The 15,549-nt window shown below is 42.5% G+C and overlaps 1 protein-coding gene across 6 annotated transcripts; it reads left to right on the top strand.

Annotated features, from left to right (window-relative positions):
• Positions 1-8,151: 8,151 nt before the first annotated feature.
• LOC119738243 (uncharacterized protein C16orf52 homolog A-like) lies at positions 8,152-12,894 on the top strand. Of its 6 annotated transcripts, none has more exons than XM_038213041.1 (4): positions 8,152-8,241; positions 8,647-8,706; positions 11,059-11,271; positions 12,388-12,894. In XM_038213041.1, exons 3-4 carry the CDS (start codon positions 11,079-11,081, stop codon positions 12,573-12,575), a joined length of 381 nt encoding a protein of 126 aa, XP_038068969.1. In that variant the 5' UTR covers positions 8,152-8,241; positions 8,647-8,706; positions 11,059-11,078; the 3' UTR covers positions 12,576-12,894. The 6 variants fall into 6 exon arrangements, with proteins under 6 accessions (XP_038068969.1, XP_038068971.1, XP_038068970.1 ...); XM_038213043.1 differs by having other exon boundaries at positions 8,154-8,241; positions 8,647-8,709; positions 11,056-11,271; XM_038213042.1 differs by having other exon boundaries at positions 8,179-8,241; positions 8,650-8,706.
• Positions 12,895-15,549: the final 2,655 nt, after the last annotated feature.

The following is a 15,549-nucleotide window of genomic DNA, read 5'->3' on the forward strand; positions in this document are numbered from 1 at the left end:
TGTTCGGGTGGGTTCGCTGAACTTGCCGGGCCGTCATAGACGTGCGATTATCATAATACAGTCCAAGGCCGAGTCTCTGTGACTGGCGGAGCCCGGGTCCTACCACATACTGATTGACTATTCGCTTCAACGCCTTCGATTTTCTATTTTTGGTATATACATACGCGGGCTCGTTCAGTGATGTGTGCGGATGAAGTTTTGCTTTTAATTTTGCCTGCCAAATTTAAAGCTGCAAGAGTCTTTCAAAGCGCACGTGCACAAACCACGTGATATTTATTTGTCCACACATTTTATTTATTGATACTGCAACTCATCTGCATGGTGCACCAACTTTAAATCACTAATTGGAGCCCTCGTATAGATGATTTATTAAGGTTGTTGCAAAATGACGACGTAAAAAAAGTAATAATGGTGGGAAAATCGAAAGGACACACGGGGATAATGTTACATCATTCGTGCAGATGAGGTGGGGAATCAATGTTATGATTATGTATTTATTGGAGGGATCTGTGGAATGCATGCATGAACAATGGTCCAGGCGGTGGTAACCGTATATTGCTGCCCGCGGATACCAATATTACATTCAGAGTCGATAATTAATTTTCGATACTTCTTGTCTTCTACATTACCAATTAGTAAGGTGCATGAATATGTATCAATAATTTATTCTTGGAAAACAAAACAGAATTGGTGTGTGGTAAGAAAAGGCTCTTATAAGAGATTAGGGCCTAAGAATGTTTGGTGCAAAGTGTGACAATGACCGTTTTTCGGCAGCAAATTCTTACACGGGGTAAAATAAAGGACTTTCCAGGCCAAATTGTTTCTATTTCCTCCATATGAATGATACGACGAGCACCGTTGATCACTGTTCGCTCATGAGGCCCCCTTCAATGGAGAAACCATTGTGTACGATACTGTACAAAGCCACGTGGTTCTGGTTCGGGTTTTAATTCTTTGTATGGTGCGGTAGTACAGCACAGTCTCCTCAGCACGGATGTACTGCCCTATTGACGGACTATCTTAACAATAGCTAGAACAATGCTTTCGCCATTGAAGGGGGCCTTCGTGATAGAATTGATAGTGTGCCCGGATTGGTCCATGCGATAGCTTTTGCCACGATGTTTGGCTGTTGCTGCACAATACATCTATTTTAGCAATTTTATAATGAATCTTCTTTGCCGTCGGCTCCAGAGTCAAGGCCCTGAAATTGTTGTTTCCGATCCGGCGCGCGTTGGCAGCTCGTAAACTTACACGGAGAAGACTGCTGCTGCCCATCTCAATCAATGTGTATACCAAGTTGAGAAGCAAGCGCGCGTTGCACATGCACAACAGAAGTACGGGAACCCAAAGTGACCGCCAGTTCACGCAACTATAAGGTCAAAGGAGATGAAATATATGGCAAGTCATCGTGCTGAGGCTTTGAACTTCATCTGAGTTCATTCCAAACATATAAGAATTCTTTAACTCTTTTGCGACATTCCTGCATTTTTTCATCGTTTACCCGCAAGTTTCACAGAACAGACAGAGATTAAATCACGCGAAGTTTGAGGTGGTACAAAGAAAAGAAAATGTTCCCCAATTTGTGATTATTTGTTTCCCATCTGTATAGCCGTTGATAAAAAAATTCTTGCTAACGCCATGCCTGGTGTCTCGCCTTTTGGAGTCGGGGGCGGGCAGGGGCCTTAGCCGGCCCCCAGTATAGTGCACATGCACCCCGTGTGGGCACACGCACACACGGGTGGGGTTTGATTGATAAGTACGCCTCCATGCAGCATTTTGAGATCCGGACAGAGACGGACTCAGTAACACTGATCGGCAGCTGCTGCGTGTGTGACCATGGTGTGACGGGCATGTCGGGGTTGAAGAGCCCAGCAAGAACTCGCAAAGTCGCACGAGTTCTATACATCATGCTCCTTTGAAGTCCCCCACATAAAGCCTTCAGTTAATTCTGGCGCGAATTTGTTCAGAGTATGAAAAATTGCTTCCGAGTTGCACGGCGTTTTTGTTCTCTATGATCTAATAAGTGAGAGACTGATAGAGTTATCTTTGCTCAAAGATGCAGGATCGATAGTGCCCAACTCTACTGAGCTGCGTTTATGTTTTGAAGATAGCCCAACTGGTCATCGCAGCCAATGCCCTTTTACCTGGCAATCTGTGCCGGGAACCAGTCAATAAAAAGTCGCTAATGCATGTACTATAAAAAAAGAAAAAAAAGAACAAGCATGCAGTAATTTTGGGTCGTACTTCAGAATCAAAACTTACTTCATGAAATGTCCGATGTTTTGATAATTTGTTTTGCTGTTGAAATATAGTTAGGGCTATTGTGTCTGTTGTTCTAACACAAATGCATATTTTGGAAATATGTTTAATCCACATCTTAGCGCAGAGTGGATGGTACAGTTAATTACAGAGCATAAGTTATAGAAAGCTTGCTCCTCAAAGGCCATGTTGGGTTCAATTCAACCTGCAATTTTGGGGTCCAGGAAAAAAATAATAAAAGTGTATACATTTCCCGCATAATATCGCATATGTGGGGAAAAAAGATGAGACAAAAAAAAACACGCTTGCGCATAAAAAAGTGACTTACAGGTTTAATAAGAAGGCCACCCCAACTAAGCCCAAGCTACTTAAATTCACTCCCCCGAATTCATGCAAGAAACAGCCCGAACATTAAATAGGCAAAATGGCTTCCCATTAGGGCTACCTTCACGGTTCAGCAGTAAAATTTAATAGGGGCACGGCTCAGACGAAGCAGATGCATGCATGCTGCATGCTGTGTGGCGCGGAGTTGAATCACTCATCTCCCCTGCATGCCTCCCCGGCGTATAAAGCTTGGCTCGCTCGCTCTCTCTTCTCTCTCGTCAAAATCTCGGCGTGATCCACCGCCTACGCGACACTCTTCTGGCCGGGACCGGGGATTCAGACACGAAGCTCCCGTGGAAACTTAAGCCGCCGTACCTCGGGGCGATGAGCGGATAACGTAGCCTGCTTACCATGCATTCCACACCGCTTACCCAGCGCGCGGGCCGGCCACAATTTTCGGCCAAAAAATTTCTAAGTCACACTCGGGGCTAGTGGCGGCCTAAAATGCAGTCGGAAACTTTGAGGGGTTGTGCCCGTGGGCCCAGTCCCGGTCCCTCACCCTGGTACTTTCTTAATAAGACATGCTATACGGCGTGGCAAGCGGAGTATGGCAAGCCAGAGGTCCCTGGAGAGCGGAGCTGCACACGGCGCGGGCTTGCTCAGTGAACGCGGCGCGCAAATAAAGCTCGCTTGCTCGTCGTTCAACTCCGGAGTGCTGCTGACTCGCTCTATAGAATCCCGGGGCTTGCACGGGCGATAGACGGCCCGGATTTATTTGGCATCGTGCTCTGACCGACAGCGACCGTTCCCTGGACTTTCACTCGGAGCGCCAATCGGGTATCAGTTTCCTACCTCGACAGGAAATGCCTGCATCTATGTTTCAAGGAACAGAACGAGGTATAGTGGGCATTGATAAGCGGGGCCTTAGTATTTATGCAGCGCTATATAGCGCGCTGGCGATGGCCTGCCTGGCTTTAGGGTGTCATGCCAATTATAGAATTCGTCATTTTGTGAAAGGCGATGTGAAAACGAATAATGCCCTGAGTCATTGTGACAAGCGGCCAAAGATGGAACCCGGCACGTTAGCGTATGGGGGATTGGTGTAAGCCACTGCGGTATATGAGAATTCAAATTGGTAAGGCATTGCGGTCACTTCAATGGGTGAAATCACGATAACACCAACTACATGTAAATCTCCAACCCCTGAAAAATTTGACAAAGTGTTCCATCGTGTTTTTTTTCCTGGTCCATCGTGTTTTTTTCCCTGGTCAAATGTCACTTTCAGCGACTAAGGAATAACCCAGCTGCTATATCTTTTTCAGGTCAGGGCCGACGCATTCCTATCAAACTTTTTTTCTGCTGAAAGAAGCAACCACGATCTCGCTTATAACAAGTTGAGCTGAAGTCGAATTCGTTTCAATGATTTTTCTCAACAATTCTGTGTGTCGAAAAGGCGCACCATTAAAATGACTGTGGCGTAACTAAAGGGAGGAGGTTGGGTAATGTGCCCCTCCCGCTTGAGGCCTGTGGCTCCCATTGGGATAGGCCAAAAAAAAACCCGAACTTTTTATTGTTAAAAACGCATTGAGTTGGTCTGATATTCATGTATATCTGAGCATACAAATTTTTGTGCGACCCAGCGCGCCAGCCAATCGGAGTCGACTTTAGAAATTGTGACGTCATTTCGAGCAGAAATTCGGCCTGGTCAATTTGGCTGCAATGTTTGTGTATTACAGCAATGGGTCAGACCCGATAGAAGGCGCCCGCTGAATGGTCAGAATCTATAGAGGTCAAGACGCAGTCTTCGCCGAATCTGGACGCATAATAATACGCTTGCTGTACTGCCGGTGGCTATTATTAAGTACCATCCTCCTCCAGAAAACGGGCCCCAAGTTGACCCCACGGTTTTGCTATTGGTAGTTGGTACGACCATGTACACAGTCATGCAGTCTCTCTACTACAGCATGAGCTTTTTGGCGCGGCAATACATTGATGATGATGCATTGACGAAATCACGGCGCGCGTCAGGTTCTCATCGTGGTTTTGTACGCAGAACCATTTTGTCCAAGTCCACCCGAGCCACTAAAGGCCACTTGAGCCCAAGTCATCTGTCAGGCTGTGCGAGTCTGGGTGGGGCAAGGCCTTTGGGCCGGCAAGCTGTGCCGGAGTTGAAAGGTTTTATTTCGATATACTACATAACCAGCAGACAGGCGAAATTGCGTGACATTGTGAGGTGACTCAGGAATTCAAATGAATACAACAACCTCCGGGTGGGTGAAAATAAAGGGTTAAACGTCATTAACGTGATGGTAGACTAGCTACCGGTCCTTTAACTAAAGTTTTCTTACAAATTTACATTATCAAGCTCATGGCTAAAAATCTTCCCCTAAAGTATAAAGGGCTAAAATTATGGTGGCAGAGGTGGGATCCGAAACAAGGCATGAAAACAACTGTACATTTTGAAGCTAGTCTGTACGGGAGGTGTTGTTCTTCCCCTTGGATATTGTTTATCCAATGCCCCAGATCTACATAAAGGTTTTGTGCTGCCCACGTTCATGTACTTAATTTTGCCTGTTTATGGTACGCTACGCTTTCATGGCGAAATTCAAAGACGCACGTGATTCAAAATGGTAGCACAAATGTCCTTTAATTAAACTTTTACGGACACCAAATGGAATATAAGACTTTTGAAAAATCGCTCCCGCAAGCAGATTGCCTAACAAACACAAGGGCACGGAACGAACAAACAGATATTGGTTTTCAAGATTCCCAGACTCATGTTTTGTCCAGGGTAGGTGTGAACTGTATCCATTTCAACGGAGCGAGGGCGGCATCACAATACGTAGAGCACGTACCCTGAACATTTGCCAAATGGTTGTAAGAAACACGTGGGATGCCATGTTGGTCACGTTACCGGTATTGAACTATGTGTGGGAGCTCCCCGAGAATGTGCTTTTTTTTTCATTCACACATAATGATTTCCCATAGGCCTCTATCAAAGGGCCTACGTCAGCAACGACTCGCGTTAAATATCCAGAACCTCAAGAAACTGACCCAAGACATTTGAAGATGAACACTATTCGCAAAATAAAGTAGCTACTTCGTGCAATGTATACATTTCCGGAGAAATATCACGCAGCGTCAGCTGTCCTACTTTCGCCCTGGCGCACCGACCAACGAACTGTGATATGAATGAGGAGCCAGAGGTAGCTAGCTAGAGACGTAGACGTGAATGAACTAGGTCATCAGAAACAGTGGACCCTACCATTTATTTTGCAGGGGACATGGATGATCGAAGGTTGAGGTAATTTGCGCGCATTGTTTCTATCATGGTAAAATATTCCTCTGTTATAGACTAAATCTATAGGCAATGATTATTACAATTGAAAAAAGACCATTTCTGGTTCCAAAAATAAAAACAATACGTCATTCGCTGGCCGCATAATTATGATACCTCCCACAAGTGAGATGGGATAGGCCATAATATTTTTTTTTATACCTCTTTGGTATACCGCCCCCAACGCCGATGTCAAAATAAAATATCAAGGCTTAATCCTACCTTACAAGAAAGCTTGACATCGCAACAACGTGGTTGTACAAAAAGGTTCCAGGAATTATACACAATGATTCCCTTATTGACAAACATGTACATGTTCATCAGTTGGTTAGACCGGGACGATAAATACCTTTGGCTCAAAGAATAAAATGAACGTTTGTCAGAAAGGCACTTTTGGTAGGCACTGTTATCGAGCCGTTTGCGGACCGTTTAGATGTCTATCAGTAAACCTGCATAGCTCCCTCTGTAGACGATACGTAGGCTATTCCGCACCTGCATTATGCTGCAATTTCTTAAAATAGGCCTACCCTGTAGGTTTTTAAACTGAACTTACCGGGTTAAACTGAAATATGTTGTGTTCGTCGGTTGACTGTGGGCGCGGGCCAGCAGTAATTTTTTTTTTAGTCCCAGAATTTTACCTGGGTGATGTGTGTGTGGCCTATTTTCGAGTAATAGGGGGTAAGTGGCACCGCCAACGTCAAAATAGTCCGCCCCCCGAAATAAACTCCAATTGTTTTCTGCGGCCAAAGATTTGAGCCCCCCCCCCCTCCAGCAAATCCTGGGTACGCCAGTGGTCTAGTGCATGGGTAAATGACTGTAAGCAGCTGTATGCTTCAGTGCACGACGTGGCACTTCTTGTTGGTACATCTTGTTTATTATGCTTATATAGAGCCAGCTATACAGTTCGCTCCAAATGCAAACCCAGTTGGACGATCGAAGTGAATTGGAGAGCCATTTACCCCCTGCTACCTGGTCTGTATATAATCAACGACACCACGAAGTAACACCTAAGCGGACTTGAGTGCGCACTACGCGCTCGTATTTTACAGAACCGAAGACTTTTCGTTTTCACGAAGTAAACACTCGGATTGTACAAAGGTGTGCGCATGGCGCCGACTCGGTCATTTTTGTTTTTACGAAGTAACACTCATCTTTATTTCACCAGTTTGAAGGATTTTTATCGCGAATTTTCTGTAATCCTACAAGAATACGGATTCATAATGTTCCTGTCGGTGTTTTAAAACACAAGCTGTTTTTTATCCAAACGGTATTCCCGTAACAGTGTTGTAACTCTGTTGTCAAAACGAAAATCGTTCGGGCCAGTACTGTGTCTGCGTGCGCGCACCGTTTACGGTACTTCGTGAAACCAACATTTGTCATGAAGCGGTTTTCAGGAAGTAACACTGAATTGAAGTGGACTTGGTGTTACTTCGTGGTGTCGGTGACGATATTGTACAGGATGAATGACTGGTCTGATAATATGCCGCGCCTCCATCAGGACAGCATCTTATGATTGCATAAATCTTATTGCCTTCGAAGTCCAGCAAAATTTGTTCTTACCGTACCACCACCTGCCCTTCTCACTCAAGTCAGAATTCAGCTCGCCGAGAAATCATTTTCTTTTATAGTAAATTTGAGAGAATGGGTCTACGTCTCTGTATGAATCTGACTAAATAGGGAGAAATTGTTCAAATGTAGGGTAGTTTCTGCAAGCTCTCATCTGATATTTTGTTTAACCAGTGACCTAGGTATACTGGGAGCTGTGGAACAACCACGTGCACCGGTTCTCTGGGGCGCCCTCAGTAGCCAAAAAAGATTGCAGCAACCTCGTCCACTGATTAGCGTCTAGCTGTACGCAACCACCTGCTTTCGATCCGGACCTGGTACTTCCAAAAATATTTTGGTGCAAAGTCATCGTTGTGTCAGCTTGGGAACGGGGAAGCTATCTTTTTACCAAGGGGGGGGGGGGGGAGGGAAGAGCCCAGTGCGAACCGTGCAAAACACAGTGCAGTGTATAGAAATATCCCTTTTAAAGTCGTAATTTTAACGCTTTCTGGTTTCTACAAACATTATTTTCAAGCTATTTCTCTACACCAAACGTGTATTCCTTGTATACTGTATAGAACATGTACAGTATTCCGAACTGTATTCCTTGGTCTATGGGAATCGGATTTTTTAAAAGTGTATACAAGCCACGCAAGAGGGCGCTATTTCATGAAAACAGAATAAAACTTCCCCTTCCCGGCCAAAAACCTTGCGTGTACGCATGGAGGAATAAAAACACGTCCATTCCTAACAAGCGGTCAATCCAGGCAAATCTGGTAGGGTGATTTCATCAACAAATTTTGGATGGAAACACCAAAATGATGTGGGAAGTGAATTTGTCACAGTAACATTTAAATTATTATCGATATCTTACACAACACACTGACTTGGATAAAGTCTAAGTAGGCCTGAGTTACTAGTAACAGTACAGACTATTGGTTAAATGCCTGAAGCCGGTGCGTTTTTGTACGTTTGAGATTACCCAATCACATTTCCGTTAACAGACGTGTTTGGCAGGGCTAATCTGTGTACTTTGACTTTGTTTATTTTCGCCTGGGTGCTCTGGTCGATCGCGAGAGATGTTGCGACCAGCAATTTTTTTGCCCGATCTTAAAATGAATGAAGGATGAATTAAACTATGGAAAAACTTGTGGTAATATCGGGATTGTTGTTCTTCCTAGCTGATGTCTTTGCTGTGGCGAGTCTGGCAAATCCAGAATGGGTTATTTCAGACGATGCAAGTGAGTTCGATCTATTCCTCCATGGTTTGATTCAGTGTTCCAACAAGTCTAGCCCCATAAATGTGGCCTATTTACTGGACTGCCTCCGTAAACATAGGCCATGTCACGCCCCAACTATCGCATCGGTCCCAACTATAGTTGGGCCTGTCCCAACTATAGTACGGCAGTTGGGTCGGCCCAACTATAGTTGGGACTGGAGTTGCGCCGGATGCTTCATGCTTGATGATAGATCTTGTTGGATTAAGTTCCGCGGCGCTGGCACCGTGTATTCGTTGTGCATGCATGCCGCGCCGCGCCGCAAGGCTGGCCGGTCACGTGGTACTGCCTAGTTTGATGAGTTGTCCATCCAGCTGCTGGGTTTTATTGTCCAGCAACATTTTGCAAAATTCAAAGATTGCCATGGCCGGCCAACTATAGATGGGCCCCACCCATACTAGCTAATGTCAAAGGTCCCAAGTAAAGTCGGACATGTAACAGAGCTGTAGGGAATGTTTTATAGTCGTACATCAATGTAAACTATAGTTGGGACCGTCAAATAAACATATTACGGTGGCCCAACTACAGATGGTCCCCACCCATAGATAATTTCATTGGTCCCAAGTAAAGTCAGAAGTGTATTACAGTTGTAGGGAATGTTTTATAATCGTACAACAATGTACACTATAGTTGGGACCGCAAAATAAAAAGATTGGGGTGGCCCAACTATAGATTCGCCCCATCAATAGCTAATTTCAGTGGTCCCCAGTAAAGTCAGACGTGTATCAGAGCTGTAGGGAACGTTTTATAGTTGTACATTAATGTAAACTATAGTTGGGACACCGCAAAGTAAAAAGATCAGAGTGGCCCAACTATAGATGGGCCAGCCCAAAAGTGGAACTTACAGTTGGGACCGTCCCAACTATAGTTGGGACAGGCCCAACTATAGTTGGGCCAGCCCAACTGTGGAACTACAGTTGGGACAGGCCCAACTATAGTTGGGACAGGCCCAACTATAGTTGGGACCGATGCGATAGTTGGGGCGTGACAGCCACACATCCACATGTACAAAAATCGTGTCGACGGAGCCAAATTTTGATTTTCACATTTAGGCTTAGTTTGTAGGTTTTTTTTGCTTTAGAAGCATACTCACCCTCTTTATAGGCTAATCAGAAAGTGCTGCCTTTTTCAGATGTATATTTTTCGTGAAATTTCCAGATTCATTTTTACACGTTTGCGTATCAAAATTTCAACATGAAATTTCACAAAAATTAGACATCTGAAAAAGGCAGCACTTTCTGATTAGCCTGTAAAGAGGGTGAGTATGCTTCTAAAGCAAAAAAACCCTACAAACTAAGCCTAAATGTGAAAATCAAAATTTGGCTCCGTCGACACGATTTTTGTACATGTGGATGTGTGGCCTATGTTTACGGAGGCAGTCCAGTAAATAGGCCACATTTATGGGGCTACAACAAGTCATGCAAGTTGCTCTATGATTTCACCACATCAGCAAATTTGTTGACATTATTGTTATTGTGAAATCATTCACCTGTTCACCACCATGACTAGCCCCATAAATGTGGCCAATTTACTGGACTACCTCCGTAAATAAAGGCCACACTTGGAACATGTACAAAAACTAGAAGTAGAACTTTGTCAAATTTTGATTTTCACATTTAGTCTTACTCTTAGTTTAATCAGACAATGTCAATGTCAGAGAGTGCTGCCTTTTTCAGATATCTATTTTTCGTGAAATTTCATGTTGAAAGTTTGATACGCAAACGTGTGCAAACGAATCTAGATCGTGGGTAATGTTTGAGGGATTTCCAAATTTTCTTTACCCGACAATTGCAAAATGATAAACCTTTAAATTGGTGAAAAAAAATCACGAAAAAAAGTTCGGTTGCAGAACTTTGCATTAATTTTTATTTAATCAAGTGGTCCGGAACTGTTGATGATCTAGAACTGTCGCACTGACTGTAAGGTACATGTTGTGTGTGTGTCATATCATAATGCACCAATATTATTTCAAATGTTGTTTCTCGCACGTCCACAGAATGCTGTTGAGTGCCTATAGCACTCAACAGCTCAATTTTTGAGAGTCAAACTTTTGACCCCCGAAATGCATTTTTGCATGGTTCTTGCAAGAATGCACAAAAAAACGCCATGTTTTTAAAACATGGTCTCGTGGACGTTTACATCCTACTTTTAAATGTTCTTTCCAATTGACATTGACCATTTCATTTAAAACGCATTTTGCAGCCCAATTTGGCGCATTGCAGGACGTAATGTCCCTTGAACAAACTGGATCCATACCTCTACGTGTGGAGTCAGTTGAAATAAATATTTCATTATTTGGTTTAAATTCATGCACAGGTAATTTCAAGATCGGCCTGATGTCACAGTGCCTTACAATTTTTGGTCGGGACCCAGTTTGTCTGGCACCCAACTTGTCGCCGGAATGGGAAGCCACATTAGTTTTCATTGTCCTCGGTATTCTCTGCTTGACGACCACATGCGGGCTGTTGGCGTTGTCACTCAAGAAAACCAAAGCCCTGAAGTACGCAAGATGGGTGGCCTTTTCTGCAAGTAAGATATTTTGAAGATGTACACTTGTGATGTGAACGAGCTCTACGGAAGCATAGAAGGTCCGCAAGCAATTAACATTTTCCAAATCGGTATTTCACCGCAGCGACTTACTATCTCGCTGGGGCAACTTACTATCTAGTTGCAGCAAGATTACTATCATTGTGGCCCTTCTACGCTTCCATGCAACACACTTATAAAAAGTCACATACGTCCTAAAAACTGAGCCAGAGCTCTTCCCCGAAATGTATTTTACTCCTGTTTTGTCGGCGACCTTAACATCAAGTTTAGAGTTTATAAAGATAAAACTCTGTTATGGCTTTAGTATAGAAAAATCAGATGTAAAGGCAATTTTCACACAACATGCTGTCACAGTCTCACATTTTCTCAAAGGTTTTACAGATTGCATTACATTTTATGCCTTTGCCATTATTTCGAACAACACATTTCAAAGTTGGCTTTGCAGCTAAAGATACAAATTGTCAGCTCAATAAAGTTTTAAACTGAAACCATGGGGCTGCATAGCTCAGTTGGTAGAGCGCTGGTACAGTGTTTCAGAGGTCTCAGATGCAAATCCTGCAACGATCTATGTCTTTCCTTGACCGATTGCATTGTTGTAGTGAAGTCAATCACAGACCTGGTTGCAAGTAAATCACAGATCGATTCCCAAATTTGTCTATAGATGTAGAATGCCATGATCCAGTGGTTACAGTGTTTGACTCGTGTACTATGGTATGTGGGTTCAAACCCTGCCAGGAACATGGGTGTTTGTGCCCTTGGGCAAGACACTTCACTACAATTGCCTCTTTCCACCCAGGAGTATAAATGTGTACCTGTGAGGGTAGAGGACTGAATGTGCGCTGATATCGGCTGCTGCGTGGTCTTGTGGCCCAATGAACAGGGGAATCATTGTAAAGTGCTTTGAGATTGTTGATATGATGGAAAGCGCTATATAAACATAACAATTTTATAATTCACAATTTATGTCACAGTTTATTAGAATAGCTTGTGACTTGACTAGAGACTGGACGACTTATGATGGACATCAGGGGACTTGTGAAGACCTGTGACGGAGTCATTACAAACTGACCTAACCTTCTTTTTGTATTTTGCAAACAGTGATTTTCTTCTGCGTGGCAGCCCTTATCTTTCCAGTGGGGTTTTACGTGGATGAGATAGGCGGTCAGCCCTACAAGTTACCCACGACCGTCAAGGTGGGATCGTCCTACGTCATGTTCATTCTGGCCATCTTCCTGACCATCATCTCGGAGCTGTTTGCCGGCAAGATTTGCCTGCCGAGGCTTTGACGGTGATGCAGAGTTTGTAGTCAGGACAATTGCAAGTCATTTATGAGTTGAATCACGAGTAACAACAGGGAAGGAACAATGACAGCGGAGTGCATTTATCACAGTTTGTTTTGTTAACTTGTGACTTGACTTGAGTCTGGATTTGATGGACTTGTGATTGACTCATGAATGATTGGCTTGTGACAACTTGATTACAACTGCTCTTTGTCTGTTAGCATCTGGATGCAGGGTAGTTTGAAAAAAAAGACTCAAGTATGACAAAAAGTGACCAAAAAAGTGTCCAGTATTTAAAGGAAATAGTTAACAAGGAAACAGAAAGATAAAAAAAATAAAAAATGGGGAAAGATAAGGCCCTCAAAAGGTGATCATAAGCCTTTTTTTACCCAGTATTAAACTCCTTCCAAAAATAAAACCATCACAATTGAAAAGGGCCTTAATTTACATGAGATCAACAAAACTGAGAACGTAGAGTAAAAATTTACATTTGTGGAAATTAGAGAATGATGTTACATTTTAGGAAAAGTGTATGTGTCGTTGAAACATTTTTTGAAAAGGTGACAATCTCCGACATGCAGGGTGCACTCGTGATTGCCTTTCCAAGTAGTACGCCCATGGTAACAATGTTTTTGAGTGATCAAAATCCCAACACTAAGGCATGAAAAACGTGACAAAATCCCGACATCGGACCTGGGGCATGTTTTTAAATTTGGGAAACAAATGAATTCTCAATGTAAGTATCACAGCCATTGTGTGGCCTGAGCATGCCGTTAAACTGCAAGAAACTTCCGTCCCTCTGCAGAAGTTTTGGTTGTAATAGACCAATTCTTCAAGCCCTGACCTCCAGTTTTTTTTTTAACCAATCACAGCAGTGATAACAAATAGTGTCTGACACGCATGCACTTGCCCACGGCTAGAACATGCAGTGTGATTGGGCGTTGGGAGATGCACATACTGTTGCAAACGTGTGAAGTGGTGCGGCTTATTGGCTCCGTTCGCCAACAAGAGAGTGTGCTTATTTACCACTTTCCAGAGCTCGTGGACAGGACACTCTGCGTGAGCGCACTGGTTCGCACATGTATAGCGCAAGGTACGCATGACTGTTATTATGGTGAATGTGCAAAACCATAGCGTCTTCTTGTGAGCGTCTTCGTGTGAGCGTCGTCGGCAACGTGTTCAAAAGTCACTCCAAGTGGTCTCCCCTGACTCTCCCTTGCTTACCGTTGCGGGGGTACTTGTGCACGGAGCCCATAGCCAAATCCAGAACAGTCTATGTATTTGTATTTGGTAGCTGTTCTTGGGTGTCTACATTTTGCTGTATTCTTCATAAAATGAAGTCATTGTTGAGTCATTTATAAATGTCATTTTTATCATCATGTGTTGTATTTTTAATTTTTAGACACGTTAAAGGGAATACATATGTACATCATTGGTTTTTCCTGTAATTTTCAGATATGAACTATTTGAGGGGTTAGTATAATATATCAAATATTGTTACACCGACATGTTTGAAGTTTTGTGTTCCAAAAATGCTGGAAAAACCAAGAAAAACAAAAGTGTTCAAGTAGTCTGGTTCCCTGACTCCACTAAAGATGAAATGGATCAATTTATAGATGCCAGAAAAATGTAAGGTAAGGGAACCAGTCTAGCTGGCCTGCACCCGGTCATGAAACATGTAACCAATAGCAAACAAAATTTGGACTGAAAAAATGGTTAATTTGAAGCAGTAGTTGAAAAATAGTTAGGTTTTTCCAATGCTGGTTGGCCGACCACCGTTGGAAATGTATACAAAAATACTATTTTCTTAAAAATTACTTCACACCAGGTGCCATAATTTTACAAAATGCTTGAGACTATCATTTACCAACATCCTAGTAAGGTATTTCGTAAAAACTTGGTAGTTTCATTTTTCGATGTTTGCAAATGTTGTATATTCCCTTTAAACTCAGTGCCTTTTTTTTAGTTTCTAAAAAATCAATTCACGTCATTCAGTATTTAACTTCGCTTTTCATGTTGATGTATCATGTAGCTGGACTTAGTTGACCCAGTCATCGAAACAGACCTAATGTGTGTGAAAATGTTTAAAGTTCCTATCTAATTATGCAATTCCTGTATAGGCATCTCCAAATATTTTACTGATTCAAGACCAGTTTTCCATTCAGTTACACAGTTTCATTAGTATTTTTGCCATTTTTCTTGTACAGTTGTGTGCATTCCGATTTGTGCATTTTGTATTTCTTTCCCAACCTAACAGAAAGTTTTGTACTAGTATTTCTTTAAACATATATACATTGTATTATATATTTATATTTTTATAATGTAAATTTAGATCCTTTAGTTTTAATTTTGACAGAGAACATTGCTTTCGGGTGTCAAGGGAAGGGATAATGTTGACTCCCCATTCCTAAAATGTGCATTGAATGTACACCTTTTTCTCTCAATAAAAGTAATGTTAGCTTCATGCAAGTATTGTGGGACCATATACATATAGGGCGCGTAAAAAAAAAACGAAACCCAAATTGCAGGACCAATTTTTGGATGAAGTTTTGCCTGTAGCACTTTCAAAATCCAGGATATGAAAGCCTAGTCATTAACCTTTGTTTTAGTATAAGAATAATTCAAATCACTTGTGTACTTTTCAAGTTACGGAATTTTGAACACAAACGATTCACATGCATCCCTATGAGAATTGTTTTCGTTTCGCTGAAAGAACACTTACTTTTTTTGTGATCCGTGGACTGAACTTTAAAAGTGTTTGTGTTCAAAATTCTGTAACTTGAAAAGTACGTGAGTGATTTGAATGATTCTTGTACTAAAAGGAAGCTCATTGATTGGGCTATCGTATCCTAGACTTCAAATTTTTTACTCGCGCTGTATAGGTCATATTGTAAATTTCACTACTTAGTGCAGTCGTTCTTCCAAGAGTGATTATGAAAAGCAAAATACCTATTCATGACCAATTTTAAAAATCTGTTTT

Source organism: Patiria miniata, unplaced genomic scaffold (assembly GCF_015706575.1).
Source record: "Patiria miniata isolate m_02_andy unplaced genomic scaffold, ASM1570657v1 HiC_scaffold_3, whole genome shotgun sequence".
Lineage (NCBI taxonomy): Eukaryota > Metazoa > Echinodermata > Asteroidea > Valvatida > Asterinidae > Patiria > Patiria miniata.